The sequence below is a fragment of the Macaca thibetana genome, chromosome 16 (assembly GCF_024542745.1).
Source record: "Macaca thibetana thibetana isolate TM-01 chromosome 16, ASM2454274v1, whole genome shotgun sequence".
Lineage (NCBI taxonomy): Eukaryota > Metazoa > Chordata > Mammalia > Primates > Cercopithecidae > Macaca > Macaca thibetana.
The window spans coordinates 17744207-17757923 of NC_065593.1; the positions used below are offsets into that span (position 1 = coordinate 17744207).

Here is a 13717-nt window from a genome sequence, read left to right on the forward strand (position 1 = left end):
GGGAAGGCGAGAAACCTGCATGTGGCTGAAAGATTGGCAGGCGACTCCCCGCCCCTGCCCCGCCCTCCCGAGTGAAAGCCGCGGACTTGTGAGGCCGCCGGCTGCAGACCGGAGCTGCGCGGGTCCGGGAGATAATGGCTGCGCAGCCGATCACCCTCGGCATTGACCTGGGCACCACGTCTGTGAAGGCAGCTCTGCTGAGGGCCGCGCCCAACGAACCATCCGGGTTCGTGGTGCTGGCGAGTTGTGCCCGCGCTGCGCGGGCAGAGGCGGCGGTCGAGAGCGCGGGGGCCGGGCCCCAGGTGAGGTAGCGCCCTGGGGCAGCGCCGCCTCCAGGAGCCTCCTGAGCACCCTCTTCCACCCCAGGAGGCCTCCCTGACAGCCCTTCCCTCAAGGAAGTGTCTATTGCAGCTTGTCCCCAGCTTCTCCAGGGGCCCCTCTGCCTGCAGCAGCTGTGCTCATGATCCCTTAGGTCTGGTCCCGGAATCCTTCCCACCTGCTGGGACCGATCCCCCCCCCCCCCCCCCCCACCTCCACCCCGACTCTCTGGCCTCCTCTGGCGGCCTTGCACTTGGCCCTGGATCCCTGTGCCCTGTGTCCCCTGACCTTGGAGGAACTGCCCTCCTGTGTGTATGAAATGACCACTCTTGCTGCTCGCCTCCCTCTCAGTCTTGCTGCTCTCCGCTGCTCACACCTGCCCTGTGACCTCAAGTTCAGGATTCAGTTTGTTGCCCAGGGCAGAGTCTGAGTTTTTCCTCCGGAAACCAGATGCCAAATCAGGCCTAACTGGCTCCTGGCTCATTCCACAGAAGCAGAATGCGGACCAAGAAACCCTTGTTCATTCAGCCGGGCCTCGCTGGCTCACGCCCGTAATCCCAGCACTGTGGGAGGCCAAGGTGGCGGATCACATGAGGTCGGGAGTTCGAGACCAGCCCGACCAACATGGAGAAAACCCGTCTCTACTAAAACTACAAAAATTGGGCGGGGCGCGGTGGCTCACGCCTGTAATCCCAGCACTTTGGGAGGCCGAGGCGGGCGGATCACGAGGTCAGGAGATCAAGACCATCCTGGCTAACATGGTGAAACCCCCGTCTCTACTAAAAATACAAAAAACTAGCCGGGCGAGGTGGCGGGCGCCTGTGGTCCCAGCTACTCGGGAGGCTGAGGAGGCTGAGTCAGGAGAATGGCGTGAACCCGGGAGGCGGAGCTTGCAGTGAGTTGAGATCCGGCCACTGCACTCCAGCCTGGGCGACAGAGCAAGACTCCGTCTCAAAAAAAAAAAAAAAAAGAAAGAAACCCCGTCTCTACTAAAAATACAAAAAATTAGCCGGGTGTGGTGGCGGGCGCCTGAAGTCGCAGCTACTCGGGAGGCTGAGGCAGGAGAATGGTGTGAACCCGGGAGGCGGAGCTTGCAGTGAGCAGAGATCGCGCTACTGCACTCCAGCCTGGGTGACAGAGCGAGACTCCGTCTCAAAAACAAAAACAAAAGAATTAGCCGGTGGCGCGGTGCCTGTGATGCCAGCTACTCAGCAGGCTGAGGCAAGAGAGTCGCCTGAACCCCGGAGGCGGAGGTTGCCGTGAGCCGAGATCGTGCCATTACTCTCCAGCCTGGGCAGTAAGAGCAAAACTCTGTCTCTAAAGACAAAAAAAAAAAAAAAAAAAAAAAAAAGAAAAGAAAGAGAAACCCTGGTCAGCCAAAGACCCCCAGCCTCAAAGGCTGAGACATCCTGCAGGAAAGACACCTTGAGAGCATATAGACATTTTTTTAAAAGTCTTAAAAATTTGTTTTTAAAAAGGGTGAGGTTGATAATTATGCGCTACAACTACTGGCTTGTGAAAGCTACAAGGTAGAAATGGACAATTTCAGGATCATGGGCTCTGTTGGAGATGTAGGTGGGTTAAGAAAAGATGTTAATCTTCAGAGCTGGACTCCGTTAATTCCCTAAAAAGGAAAAGTGAACTACGTTCAGCTAATTGGCAATAGAAATTAATAGCAAGGGACTTTCTGTGTAACCTCACATGACTTTTTCCTGGGCCTCAGCTTGTTCTCTGAGTTGAAATAGGCAGCCCCTGAGGCCCCTTTCAGCCACAAACCTTGGTTTTCTGAGCCAATATCCACTCCCAAGAGCTTTCTTTTTGTTTTCTTTTCTTTTTTTTTTTTTTTTTTTTTTTTTTTTTTTTGAGACTGAGTCTCACTCTGTTGCCCAGGCTGGAGTGCGGTGGCATAATCTCAGCTCACTGCAACCTCTACCTCCCGGTTCAAGCGATTCTCCAGCTTCAGCCTCCTGGGTAGCTGGGACTACAGGTGTGAGCCACCACACCCGGCTAATTTTTATATTTTTAGTAGAGACAGGGTTTCGCCATGTTGGCCAGGCTGGTCTCGAACTCCTGACCTCAAGTGATCCGCCCACTTGAGCCTCCCAAAGTGCTAGGATTGCAGGTGTGAGCCACTGCGCCCGGCCCAGCTTTGTTTTTCACAAGCTCTTGCCACATGCATGGACATGGTTGTTTAGGGTTCAGGGTCCATTTGGCTCAGAAGCATTTCTGAGGATAGGGATTTCAGGAGCACTTTGTATCTACATAGAAGCTTTCAAGATTAGTTTGGTTGGGGCATTAGGGCATATTAAAAGGATTCTTACTTAAAGGACTATGAATTGGAGGCAGAGATGGTTCTGACCCTGGTGGGGTGAGCAGGAGAGCTGGGGTTAGGGGAGAGTAGGCTCAGAAAGTGCCCCTTTCTCTTGAAATAGGGCAACCTTTTTTTTTTTTTTTTTTTTTTTTTTTGACAGGGTCTCACTGTGTCACCCAGGCTGGAGTGCAGTGGTGCGATCTCTGCTCACTGCGACCTCTGCCTCCCGGGTTCAAGTGATTCTCGTGCCTCAGCCTCCCAAGTAGCTAGGATTACAGGTGCGTGCCACCACACTTGGCAAATTTTTTTGTATTTTTAGTAGAGAGAGGGTTTCACCATGTTGGCAAGGCTGGTCTCAAACTCCTGACCTCAACTGATCTGCCCGCCTGGGTTTCCCAAAGTGCTGGGATTACAGGTGTGAGCCATCCTGCCCGGCATGGCCACTTCTTGAAAACTTTTCTGCACTCCCTCCCCAGCTTTCAGCGGGCTGTTCTGTGCTTTCAGGCCCACCCGGTGTGCCACACCTGTCTAATGAAGTGCTTAGCGGAGGCCAGTCATGACCCCCCACACCACATATGAATCGTGCTCTGGGACAAACAGCGCTGCTGTGATTTAGTCTGTGTAGCAGAGGGTTTCTCAACCTTGGCGCCGCTGACATTTTGGGCTGCACAGTTTTTGTTGTGGTGAGGGGTGTCCTGCGCATTGTAGAATGTTTAGCAGCATCTCTGGCCTACTAGATGCCGGCCATGCTTGCCCCTCTTCCCCAGATGTGACAACCAAAAATGTCTGCATGTTGCCAAGTGTTCTGTGGGTGATAAAACCACCCCGAGTAGGAACCAGTGATCTATAGTCATATGTGCGGCTGGGCGCGGTGGCTGATGCCTGTAATCCCAGCACTTTGGGAGGCCGAGGTGGGCAGATCACTTGAGGTCAGGAGTTCAAGACCAGCCTGGCCAATATGGTGAAACCCTGTCTCTACTGAAAACACAAAAATTAGCTGGGTGTGGCGATGCGTGCGTGTAATCCCAGCTACTTGGGAGGCTGAGGCAGGAGAATTGCTTGAACTCGGGGGGCGGAAGTTGCAGTGAGCTGAGATCGTGCCATTGCACTCCAGCCTGGTGACAAAGTGAGACTCTGTCTCACAAAAAAAAGAAATGTAACTCCTACAAATGGAGCCAGGCGTGGCCTTTCAATTTTCTAGCTGCCCTATTAAAAGAAATAAAAGGAAACAAATGAAATTAATTTTAATTGCATATTTTATTTAACCCAGTGTATCCAACACATTATCATTTTGATGTATGATAATCAAGGCTGGGTGTGGTGGCTCACACCTGTAATCCCAGCATTTTGGGAGGCTGAGGCAGGCGAATCCCTGAGGTCAGGAGTTGGAGACCAGCCTGGCCAACATGGCAAAACCGCCTCTCTTCTAAAAGTACAAAAATTAGCTGGGCATGGTGGTTTGAGCCTGTAATCCCAGCTACTCAGGAGGCTAAAGCAGGAGAATCGCTTGAACCTGGGAGGCGGAGGTTGCAGTGAGCCAAGATTACGGCACTGCACTCCAGCCTATGCAGCTATATGCAGCTCACGCCTATAATCTCAGCTACAGGGAAGGTTGAGGCAGGAAGATCACTTGATCCTAGAAATTTGAGACCATCCTGGGCAACATAGACTCCACGTGGCCATGGGTTTTAAAAAAGGATTAAATGAGATAGTGTATATTTTTTGTCATACTAGATTGTAGTCTGATGCGTGTTTTCTATTTACATCTCAATTCAGACTAGCCACATGTGGCTAACGATTTTGGTATTGGACAGTGAGGGTATAAACAAATGTCTCTTCCCAGAACCCTTCTTCCTCCCCACCACCCCCATGTCCCCACCCTGCTCTTCTTTCCTCCTTCTGGGGATCCTGCGTAGCCACCTGGCTCCTCTGTGCCCCTTGTCTTCCACTTCCTCTTGGCTGTGGTCTCTCTTGCCTGTGGAATCCTTGCTGGGCTATGGGGCTACTCCCGAGGAAAAGGCTGTGCTTCCTCTGAACTCCTTGCCCCATCCTACCCCTCCTCTCTTCCCTCCTTTCTCTTCCTTTGTTCCTGCTTGTTAGGAGCCAAGAGCTGCCCCTGACCAAGGCTGCAGGAGGACAGGGGCAGGTGAAAGGTTTCCGAATGGGAAAGACAGCTCTCCCTGGAGGGAAGCAAGACATCTGAGAACTCAGCCTTCGAACGCCTTTCTAAGATCTTAGCTTTGCTAGTTCCTCAGAGAGCTGACATTTAATGAGAGCTGAGCCACAACTCTCTTCCCCTTTTTTTCTTCTGAGCTTTCTGTGGATTCCTCTTTTTTTTTTTTTTTTGTTTGTTTGTTTGTTTTTTGAGATGGAGTCTCGCTCTGTCGCCCAGGCTGGAGTGTCATGGCACGATCTCGGCTCACTGCAACCTCCGCCTCCCAGATTCAACCGATTCTCTTGCCCTCAGTCTCCTGAGTAGCTGGGACTACAGGTGTGCGCCACCACACCCGGCTAATTTTTTGTATTTTTAGTAGAGACGGGGTTTCATCGTGTTGGTTGGCCAGGCTGGTCTCGAACTCCTGATCTCAGGTAATCCGCCCATCTCGGCCTCCCAAAGTGCTGGGATTATAGGCTTGAACCACTGTGCCTGGCCTTGTTTCTTCTGTTTATAGCACAGAGAATGCTGTTCTCAGCTGAGTCTGACCCCAGTGGAGGGCAGGCCCGGGCAGTTTGCTGCAACTCACCAGCAGCAGCACCTCAACTGTGAAGTTGGGGAGTGGACGCTGCCCACCACATTCCTGCTCCAGGACATCCTGGGAGGCCTGCGCCTCCCCCTGCCGGTGTGTCTGCCCCTGCCCAGTGTGTTCTCTTCTGCTTCCAGGGGCGGGAGCAGGATGTGAGCAGAATCCTCCAGGCCCTGCACCAGTGCCTTGCTGCCCTTCCCCGGCAGCAGCTCCGGAGCGTCGTGGGCATTGGGGTGTCGGGCCAGATGCATGGAGTCGTGTTTTGGAAAACAGGCCAAGGTATGCTGGGCTCCGGGACGGTCTCAGGCTGGTAGCAGTCACTTCCAGAATGAGAGCAGGGCCGCACGAGAGCAGGGCCACATGAGAGCGGGGCCACACGGCTTTCTGAGAAGGGTCGGGTTATCCTGCACTGGGAATAGGATCTTGTTTCTTGGAACGGACGAACACGGCTGCCTCCTGCGTGGGTGGACATTCTGTTTGTACCAATGTGAGGTGAACAAGGGGACTGCCCACTCCCACGTGATCAGCACGTTATCCACGAAGAGGGAAGAGAGCGCTTTCTTGGGTTCTCCCGAAGGATTCAGCGGAGTGCCTTTTCCACAGCGTTCTCTTTACCGTGTCGGTATCTCAGAACGTTAGTGGAGACAACCAAGAGATTGGCTGTAGCCGCGGGAGATGCCAGGACACAGGGCACGCTTTTGAATTGGGGCACGTTTGTCGTTGTTTACATATTTGTGATTTTGAAAATTCCAAGGCATATCTTTGTTTTTTTTTTTTTGAGGCAGAGTCTCGCGCTGTCGCCCGGGCTGGAGTGCAGTGGCCGGATCTCGGCTCACTGCAAGCTCCGCCTCCCGGGTTCACGCCATTCTCCTGCCTCAGCCTCCCGAGTAGCTGGGACTACAGGCGCCCACCACCTCGCCCGGCTAGTTTTTTGTATTTTTTAGTAGAGATGGGGTTTCACTGTGTTAGCCAGGATGGTCTCGATCTCCTGACCTCGTGATCCGCCTGTCTCGGCCTCCCAAAGTGCTGGGATTACAGGCTTGAGCTACCGCGCCTGGCCTTTTTTTTTTTTGAGATGAAATTTCGCTCTTGTTGCCCAGGCTGGAGTGCAGTGGTGTGATCTCGGCTCACTGCAACCTCCGCCTCCCGGTTTCAAGAGATTCTCCTGCCTCAGCCTCCCGAGTAGCTGGGACTACAGGTGCACACCACCATGCCCAGCTAATTTTGTATTTTTAGTAGAGATGAGGTTTCACCATGTTGACCAGGATGGTCCTGATCCTTTGACCTCGTGATCCACCTGCCTTGGCCTCCAAAAGTGCTGGGAGAACAGGCGTGAGCCACCGTGCCTGGCCATATATATATATATTTTTTTTTAAGATGGAGTTTCACTCTTGTTGCCCAGGCTGGAGTGCAATGGCACAAACTCAGCTCACTGCAACCTCTGCCTCCTGGGTTCAAGTGATCCTCCTGCCTCAGTCTCCAGAGTAGCTGGGACTACAGGCGCCCGCCACCACGCCCAGCTAATTTTTGTACTTTTAGTAGAGATGGGGTTTCACCACGTTGGTCAGGCTGGACTTGAACTCCTGACCTCAAATGATCCACCCGCCTCAGCCTCCCAAAGTGTTGGGATGACAGGTGTGAGCCACCATGCCCGGCCGACATATCCTTTTTATGGGTTCAGTTGCTAAGCATTTCTAGTTGGTTGTCTTATGAAGGTCTGCCACAGTACAGAGGTGGATAACCTGTTCTATTTGGCCTTGAGGAGGAGAACTAAGACAGTAAAACCACAATGAGCACTTCACATGCCTGATGCCTGGCTGAGGACATCAGTTGCATGATCTCATTGGATATTCCCAACAACCTGGTGACATAGGTTACACTGTTGTCCCCATTGTGCAGGTGAGAGGTTGAGGTTCAGAGAGGTTAGAATAATATGCTCAGGGTCATATTTCAGCAAGTGAACCCCACTTTTGAATCCAAGTCTGTTCAAGGAGCTTTATTTATTATTTATTCATTTATTTATTTATTTTGAACGGAGTCTCGCTCTGTCACCCAGGCTGGAGTGCAGTGGCACGATCTCCACTCACTGCAAGCTCCGCCTCCCGGGTTCACGCCATTCTCCTGCCTCAGCCTCCCGACTGGCTGGGACTACAGGCGCCTGCCACCACGTTGCCCGGCTAATTTTTTGTATTTTTAGTAGAGACGGGGTTTCACCATGTTAGCCAGGATGGTCTCGATCTCCTGACCTCGTGATCCTCCCGCCTCAGCCTCCCAGAGTGCTGGGATTACAGGCGTGAGCCACCGCGCCCGGCCTCAAGGAGCTTCTAAAGGCCTGGCGGGGTTGTTTTTGGTGAAGGACCAGGGCTGCAGGGGGACACAGTGGCTTAGCGAGAGACTTCCCAGCAGAATGTCCAAAGAAGGATGAGACTCCTGTAGGAAGTTGGGCGCTCCCTGTTATGGCAGGCATTAAAAAAACTTTTTAAGGCCAGGTGTGGTGGCTCACGCCTGTAAATCCCAACGCTTTGGGAGGCCGAGGCAGGAGGAGTATTGCTTAAGGCCAGGAGTTCAAGACTAGCCTGGGCAACATAGTGGGACTCTGTGTCTACAAAAGATGTGAAAATAAGTTGGGTGTGGTGCAGCACGTTTGTAGTCCCAGCTACTTGGGAGGCTGAGGTGAGAGGATCACTGGAGCCCTCGAGGTTGAGGCTGCCGTGAGTTGTGATTGCTCCACTGCACTCCAGCCTGGGCTACAGAGCAAGAGCCTGTCTCAGAAAACAACAACAACAAATCAAACTTTAAAAGAAATTGTATTGGCCAGGCACGATGGCTCACGCCTGTAATCCCAGCACCTTGGGAGGCTGAGGCGGGCAGATCACGAGGTCAGGAATTAGAGACCAGCCTGGCTAACATGGTGAAACCCCATCTCTACTGAAAATACAAAAATTAGCTGGGTGTGGTGGTGTGTGCCTATAATCCCAGCTACTCGAGAGACTGAGGCAGGAGAATCACTTGAACCCGGGAGGCAGAGGTTGCAGTGAGCCGAGATCGCGCCACTGCACTCCAGTCTGGGCGACAGAGCAAGACTCTGTCTCAAAAAAAAAAAAAGAAAAAGAAAATATAAAATATTTAATTTAGACAAACAAAAATAGGGAGAATAGTGCTATACACCAACATATACCCATCACTCGGCTTCAACAAAATCAACATTTTACTGCAGATGAACATTTTAAGCAGATGGATGGCTACTTTGGGGGGCTGTAGTTACGAGGATTTGAACATTGGATTCATCCCTTTCTACATGGAGAGTCAGCGATTTAGAGTGCCCTGAAGTGCATGGTGACTCGCCTGTCAGTGGGACTGGCATTTAGTGATGTACCCTTTAATCACCCCCAGGATGGGGCCGGGCAATCGTAGGAGCCGATGCAGACTCCTCCTCCTCCCCTTCCTCCCTCCTGTCCGCCTATCGTCGGGCCCGCCAGGACCATGGGAGCTGCTTGGCACCAAGCAGTGGCGGGAGCATAAGGCGATTAGGGTGTCAAGGCTAACCTCTCAGAGGGAGTCTAGATTGTAAAAGCTTTTAAAACTCCTTAATTTTGCATTAATGAGAATAAATGTCCTTTTAATACGAAAACCCTTTCCAAAGAGGACAGCAGAGAGCTGATGATTGTGGTCCGGTCACATGCCTTCCTTTCTGCCTGTCTCCTGGGCTCTCTAACAACCACACAAACCATCAGCCACATCGTTGGAAAGAGCTGCTTCATATTTTATCGAGCCATCCCACACGCCTCCTGGGTTTGTTTTCTGTTTCTGGGAAGGAGGAAGCCACAGTTCGGTGACGGTGAACCTGCTTAGTGGGGTCAAGTGAAATCACATTTGGGATCCAGTCTTGCCGATTTTAATGGCAGCCTTAATTCAGTTTGGTTTCCCCACCTACAGCATATAAAGCCCTTTGCTAGGCCCTGGGGGAGAGATAGAAATGAAGGAACGAAGCCTCTACCTTCCAAAACAGTCAACACAGACGGGCAGGAGTAACTTGAGCAGAGAGCTAAGTGCTTCAGTGAGGGCACCCCGAGCGAGCCAGAGGGGAGGAGAGGGAGCGATTAGTGTCTTCTGAAAGGCCTGTGGTTACGCCGGTTTCCAGACTCCATTTTCAGGCTCAGTAAAAGCAGAAGAGAAACCAGGATCATAAAAGAAAGCTAAAAGGCGAGCAGCAGACAGGGAGAAAATATCTGGTAGTGAATAGTGGACAAAGGACAGGTCAGTACATGCAAAGAACCAGTAACTAAGAGAGAATAAGCAGCCCTGTGGAAAAATGGGCAAAGGATACCAACAGGTTATTCCTAGAAGAGGAAATACGAATGGCTAGTACACATCTGCAAAGATGTTCAGCATCGTTAGTAATTAGAGCGGTGCGGATGAAAACAACAGCGCAACACTCTCCACCCATCGGATGGTAAGAAATCAAAATGTTCAGTAATGTCGAGAGTTGGCAAAGGGAGTGGAAAACTGGTATTTATTTTTGTTTTTATTTTTTTTGAGATGGAGTCTTGCTCTTGTCGCCCAGGCTGGAGTACAATGGTGCGATCTGGGTTCACTGCAACCTCTGCCTCCCGGATTCAAGTCATTCTCCTGCCTAAATCTCCCCTCCCAAGTAATTGTTATTACAGGCACCTGCCACTATGCCTGGCTAATTTTTTTTTTTTTTTTTTTTTGAGATGGAGTCTTGCTGTGTTGCCCAGGCTGGAGTGCAGTGGTGTGATCTCGGCTCACTGCCAGCTCTGCCTCCCAGGTTCATGCCATTCTCCTGCCTTAGCCTCCCGAGTAGTTATGACTACAGGCGCCCGCCACCAAGCCCAGCTATTTTTTTTTTGGTATTTTTAGTAGAGAAGGAGTTTCACCATGTTGGCCAGGCTGGTCTTGAACTCCTGACCTCAAGTGATCCACCTGCTTCAGCCTCCCAAAGTGCTGGAATTACAGATGTGAGCCACCGCGTCTGACAAGTAACAGATATTGAGGATACAAATAGAAGCACTAGCATCTAAATAATAGGAGACCGGAAAGGGAAAAATAAAAATGGAGAGGAGGAAATCTTTGAAGAAATAATGGAGAAAAATTTCCTATAATTGGTAAAATAAGATGGAACACCCCAGCCTGAAAGGGCCCATAGAATGTCATAGAGGAGATAAAGACAACGCCCAGCTAGATGTATTCTAGTGAACGTTTAAGGATTTCAAAGACAGAATTCTAAAAGCTTGCAGAACAAAAGATCAGATCTCATATGAAAGAATAAGGGTGAGATTGACATTAGATTTTTTTCAACAGCAACACTCCATGTGAAAAGACAATGGAGTAGTATTTTTTTGTTTGTTTTGTTTTTCTGAGATGGAATCTCACTCTGTCACCCAAGTTGGAGTGCAGTGGTACGATCTCAGCTCACTGCAACCTCTGCCTCCTGGGTTCAAGCGATTCTCCTGCCTCAGTCTCCCGAGTAGCTGAGATTACAGGCATGCGCCATCATGCCTGGCTAATTTTTGTATTTTTTGTAGAGATGAGGTTTCGCCACGTTACCCAGGCTGGTCTCGAACTCCTGACCTCAGATGATCCGCCTGCCTCGGCCTCCCAAAGTACTGGGATTGTAGGCGTGAGCCACCACGCCTGACCAGGAGTAGTATTTTGATGACCTATTGCGGCATAACAAACTACCTCCAACCTAGTGACTGAAAGCAACAAGCATTTATCATCTCATGATTTTTTGGGTCAGGGATTGGGCAAGGCTTAGCCCACTGCTGCTCGTACATGGAGATGGTGGAGGTTGCTTCAGTGTTCATCTGGTGGACAGATTGGTCGGGGAGTCATGGTGGCTTTACTCAATGCCTGGTACCTTGGTGGGGAGGGCTGGAGGCTGGGCTCACCTGGAAACGGTATGCCGGCTGCTCTTTGCCCGTGCTCTCCTCAGCATGGCGGCCTCGGTGTAGTTGCACTTCTTATCTGGAGGCTGATTGCCCCAGAGAGAGTTATGTAAGAGGCTTGGGTGGGAGCTGCAATGCTTCTTATGACCTAGCCTTGGGAGTCCCAAGATGTTACTGCCTCCACATTCTCCTGGTCAAGCATGTCACCAAGGTGATTCTATATTCAAGGAAAGAGGATTCAGATGCCACCTCTTAGTGGGAGGAGTAGTGAAGAATTTGCGACAGTCAACCACAAAAAGTGCTTTTAAGCATGGAAGGGAAGGAACTCAGAACCAGACTGTTGTAACGGATCAAACTGGCATTCAAAGATGGGAACATGAAAAATACCTGGAGGTATCTAGGTCTTCAGACACTGCCTGGAAAGACTGACACTGAGAATGGCCTTGGGTGAAATCACTGAATCAGAGCAGAGAGAAATCCAGAGGATGTCACAAGGCACAAATGAAAAAAATCTCATGGTCAGATTTTTTAAAAGTAAATTTGGACGTCTAAAAATCAATCAGGGCCAGGCGTGGTGGCTCATGCCTGTAATCCTAGCAGTTTGGAAGGCTGAGGCGGGTGGATTGCCTGAGCTCAGGAGTTGGAGACCAGCCTGGGCAGCATGATGAAACCTTGTCTCTACTAAAAAATCAAAAAAATTAGCTGGGGCCGGGCGCGGTGGCTCAAGCCTGTAATCCCAGCACTTTGGGAGGCCAAGACCATCCTGGCGAACACGGTGAAACCCCGTCTCTACTAAAAAAATACAAAACACCAGCTGGGCGAGGTGACGGGCACTTGTAGTCCCATCTACTTGGGAGGCTGAGACAGGAGAATGGCGTAAACCCGGGAGGCGGAGCTTGCAGTGAGCTGAGATCCGGCCACTGCACTCCAGCCTGGGAGACAAAGCGAGACTCTGTCTCCAAAAAAAAAAAAAAATTAGCTGGGCATGGTGGCTTGGGCCTGTAGTCTCAGCTACTCGGGAGGCTGAGGCTCGAGAATCGCTTGAACCTGGGAGATGGAGGTTGCAGTGAGCCGAGATCATGCCACTGCATTCCAGCCTGGGGGACACAGTGAGACTCTGTCTCAAAAATAAAATAAAATAAAATAAAATAAAATAAAATAAAATAAAAATCAATCAGCTAAGACCTAAGGAAAAGAGAAAATTTACTGGTAATCAAGTAGCAGGAAGCCTAGATAATGTTGTCATGATGAGGGTTGGAGGGACAGAGACCAGGGGACTTGAGATTGTGCCAGACATCTTCTCTTTTTTTTTTTTTTTTTTTTTTTTTGAGACGGAGTCTTGCTCTGTGCCCCAGGCTGGAGTGCAGTGGCCCGATCTCGGCTCACTGCAAGCTCCGCCCCCCCGGGTTCACGCCATTCTCCTGCCTCAGCCTCCCGAGTAGCTGGGACTACAGGCGCCCGCCACCTCGCCCGGCTAATTTTCTTGTATTTTTAGTAGAGACGGGGTTTCACCGTGTTAGCCAGGATGGTCTCGATCTGCTGACCTCGTGATCCGCCCGTCTCGGCCTCCCAAAGTGCTGGGATTACAGGCTTGAGCCACTGCGCCCGGCCAAGACATCTTCTCTTATGGGATGTGGGGAGATGTGATATCAACTTCAAAAAAGAATAAAAAGAAACAGGAAGTGTGGCAAACGGAGGGAGTATGTGACGTGCCCAGGGTCCCACAGTCATTATGTGGTAGAGGCAAGCACTAAAGCCAGTGCCATTAGGACCCACAGGTGGCGCGCCAGGCTTTATCATGGGACCATTCGCACGTATTTTGTCACTCACCAGCAGAGTGGTATCAAGGCCGCGCCATGCCTAGTCAATTGCTCTTGTCTTCATTTTTGGCCATCTCTTTTGTTCCAGGCTGCGAATGGATAGAGGGAGGGATTGCCCCTGTGTTCGAGCCCCGAGCTGTTAGCCACTTGGTCACGTGGCAGGATGGCCGATGCAGCAGCGAATTCCTGGCCTCTCTACCCCAGCCGAAGTCTCATCTCAGTGTGGCCACGGGCTTTGGCTGTGCAACTATCTTCTGGCTTTTGAAACATTGGTACGGGCAACTGCACTTTGACTTGGGGGCTGGGTTTCTGGGAGAATGAGAATGGGCCGGGCTGCGTCAGCATCGCCCCGCCTGCTGGGCTCTGCTGCAGTGAGCGTGTCTTGGCAGGACAAGAGGGAGCATGGCCTGGACCTAGATTGGGTCCAGAACCGCATCCTTTTGCAGAGGGCTCTCTATTGGTTATCCAGTTCCCACCCAGATGGGAAGAGGAAGGGACAGAGAGGGCAAGTGACTTGCCGAGGGTCACGGGGAGAGTTTGCAGTGTGTTCATGCCTGCGAGGCTGCTGCGGAGGCTGATGTCTGCTTTCCCAGGCTTGACACTTCCTCCTCTGAG

General features: G+C 51.2%; 2 protein-coding genes across 16 annotated transcripts in view; one reads left to right on the plus strand and one right to left on the minus strand.

The window, feature by feature from the left end:
- EMC6 (ER membrane protein complex subunit 6) overlaps positions 1–13717 on the minus strand; it is a 127618-nt gene that overhangs the window by 34347 nt on the left and 79554 nt on the right. Inside the window, exon 1 of one of the 15 annotated variants that reach the window (XM_050765860.1) lies at positions 4492–4503. The exons of the other annotated variants lie outside the window; for them this stretch is intronic. The gene's annotated coding sequence lies outside the window, so the exon portion shown is untranslated. Of the gene's footprint in view, positions 1–4491; positions 4504–13717 lie in introns of those variants that run through there. 15 annotated transcript variants of the gene reach the window in all.
- The window catches only part of SHPK (sedoheptulokinase), a 30812-nt gene continuing 17147 nt past the window's right edge, over positions 53–13717 (plus strand). Inside the window, exons 1-3 of the mRNA XM_050765824.1 lie at positions 53–302; positions 5511–5652; positions 13191–13374. Of these exons, the coding sequence (XP_050621781.1) occupies positions 135–302; positions 5511–5652; positions 13191–13374 (494 nt within the window). The 5' untranslated portion in view covers positions 53–134. The remainder of the gene's footprint in view (positions 303–5510; positions 5653–13190; positions 13375–13717) is intronic.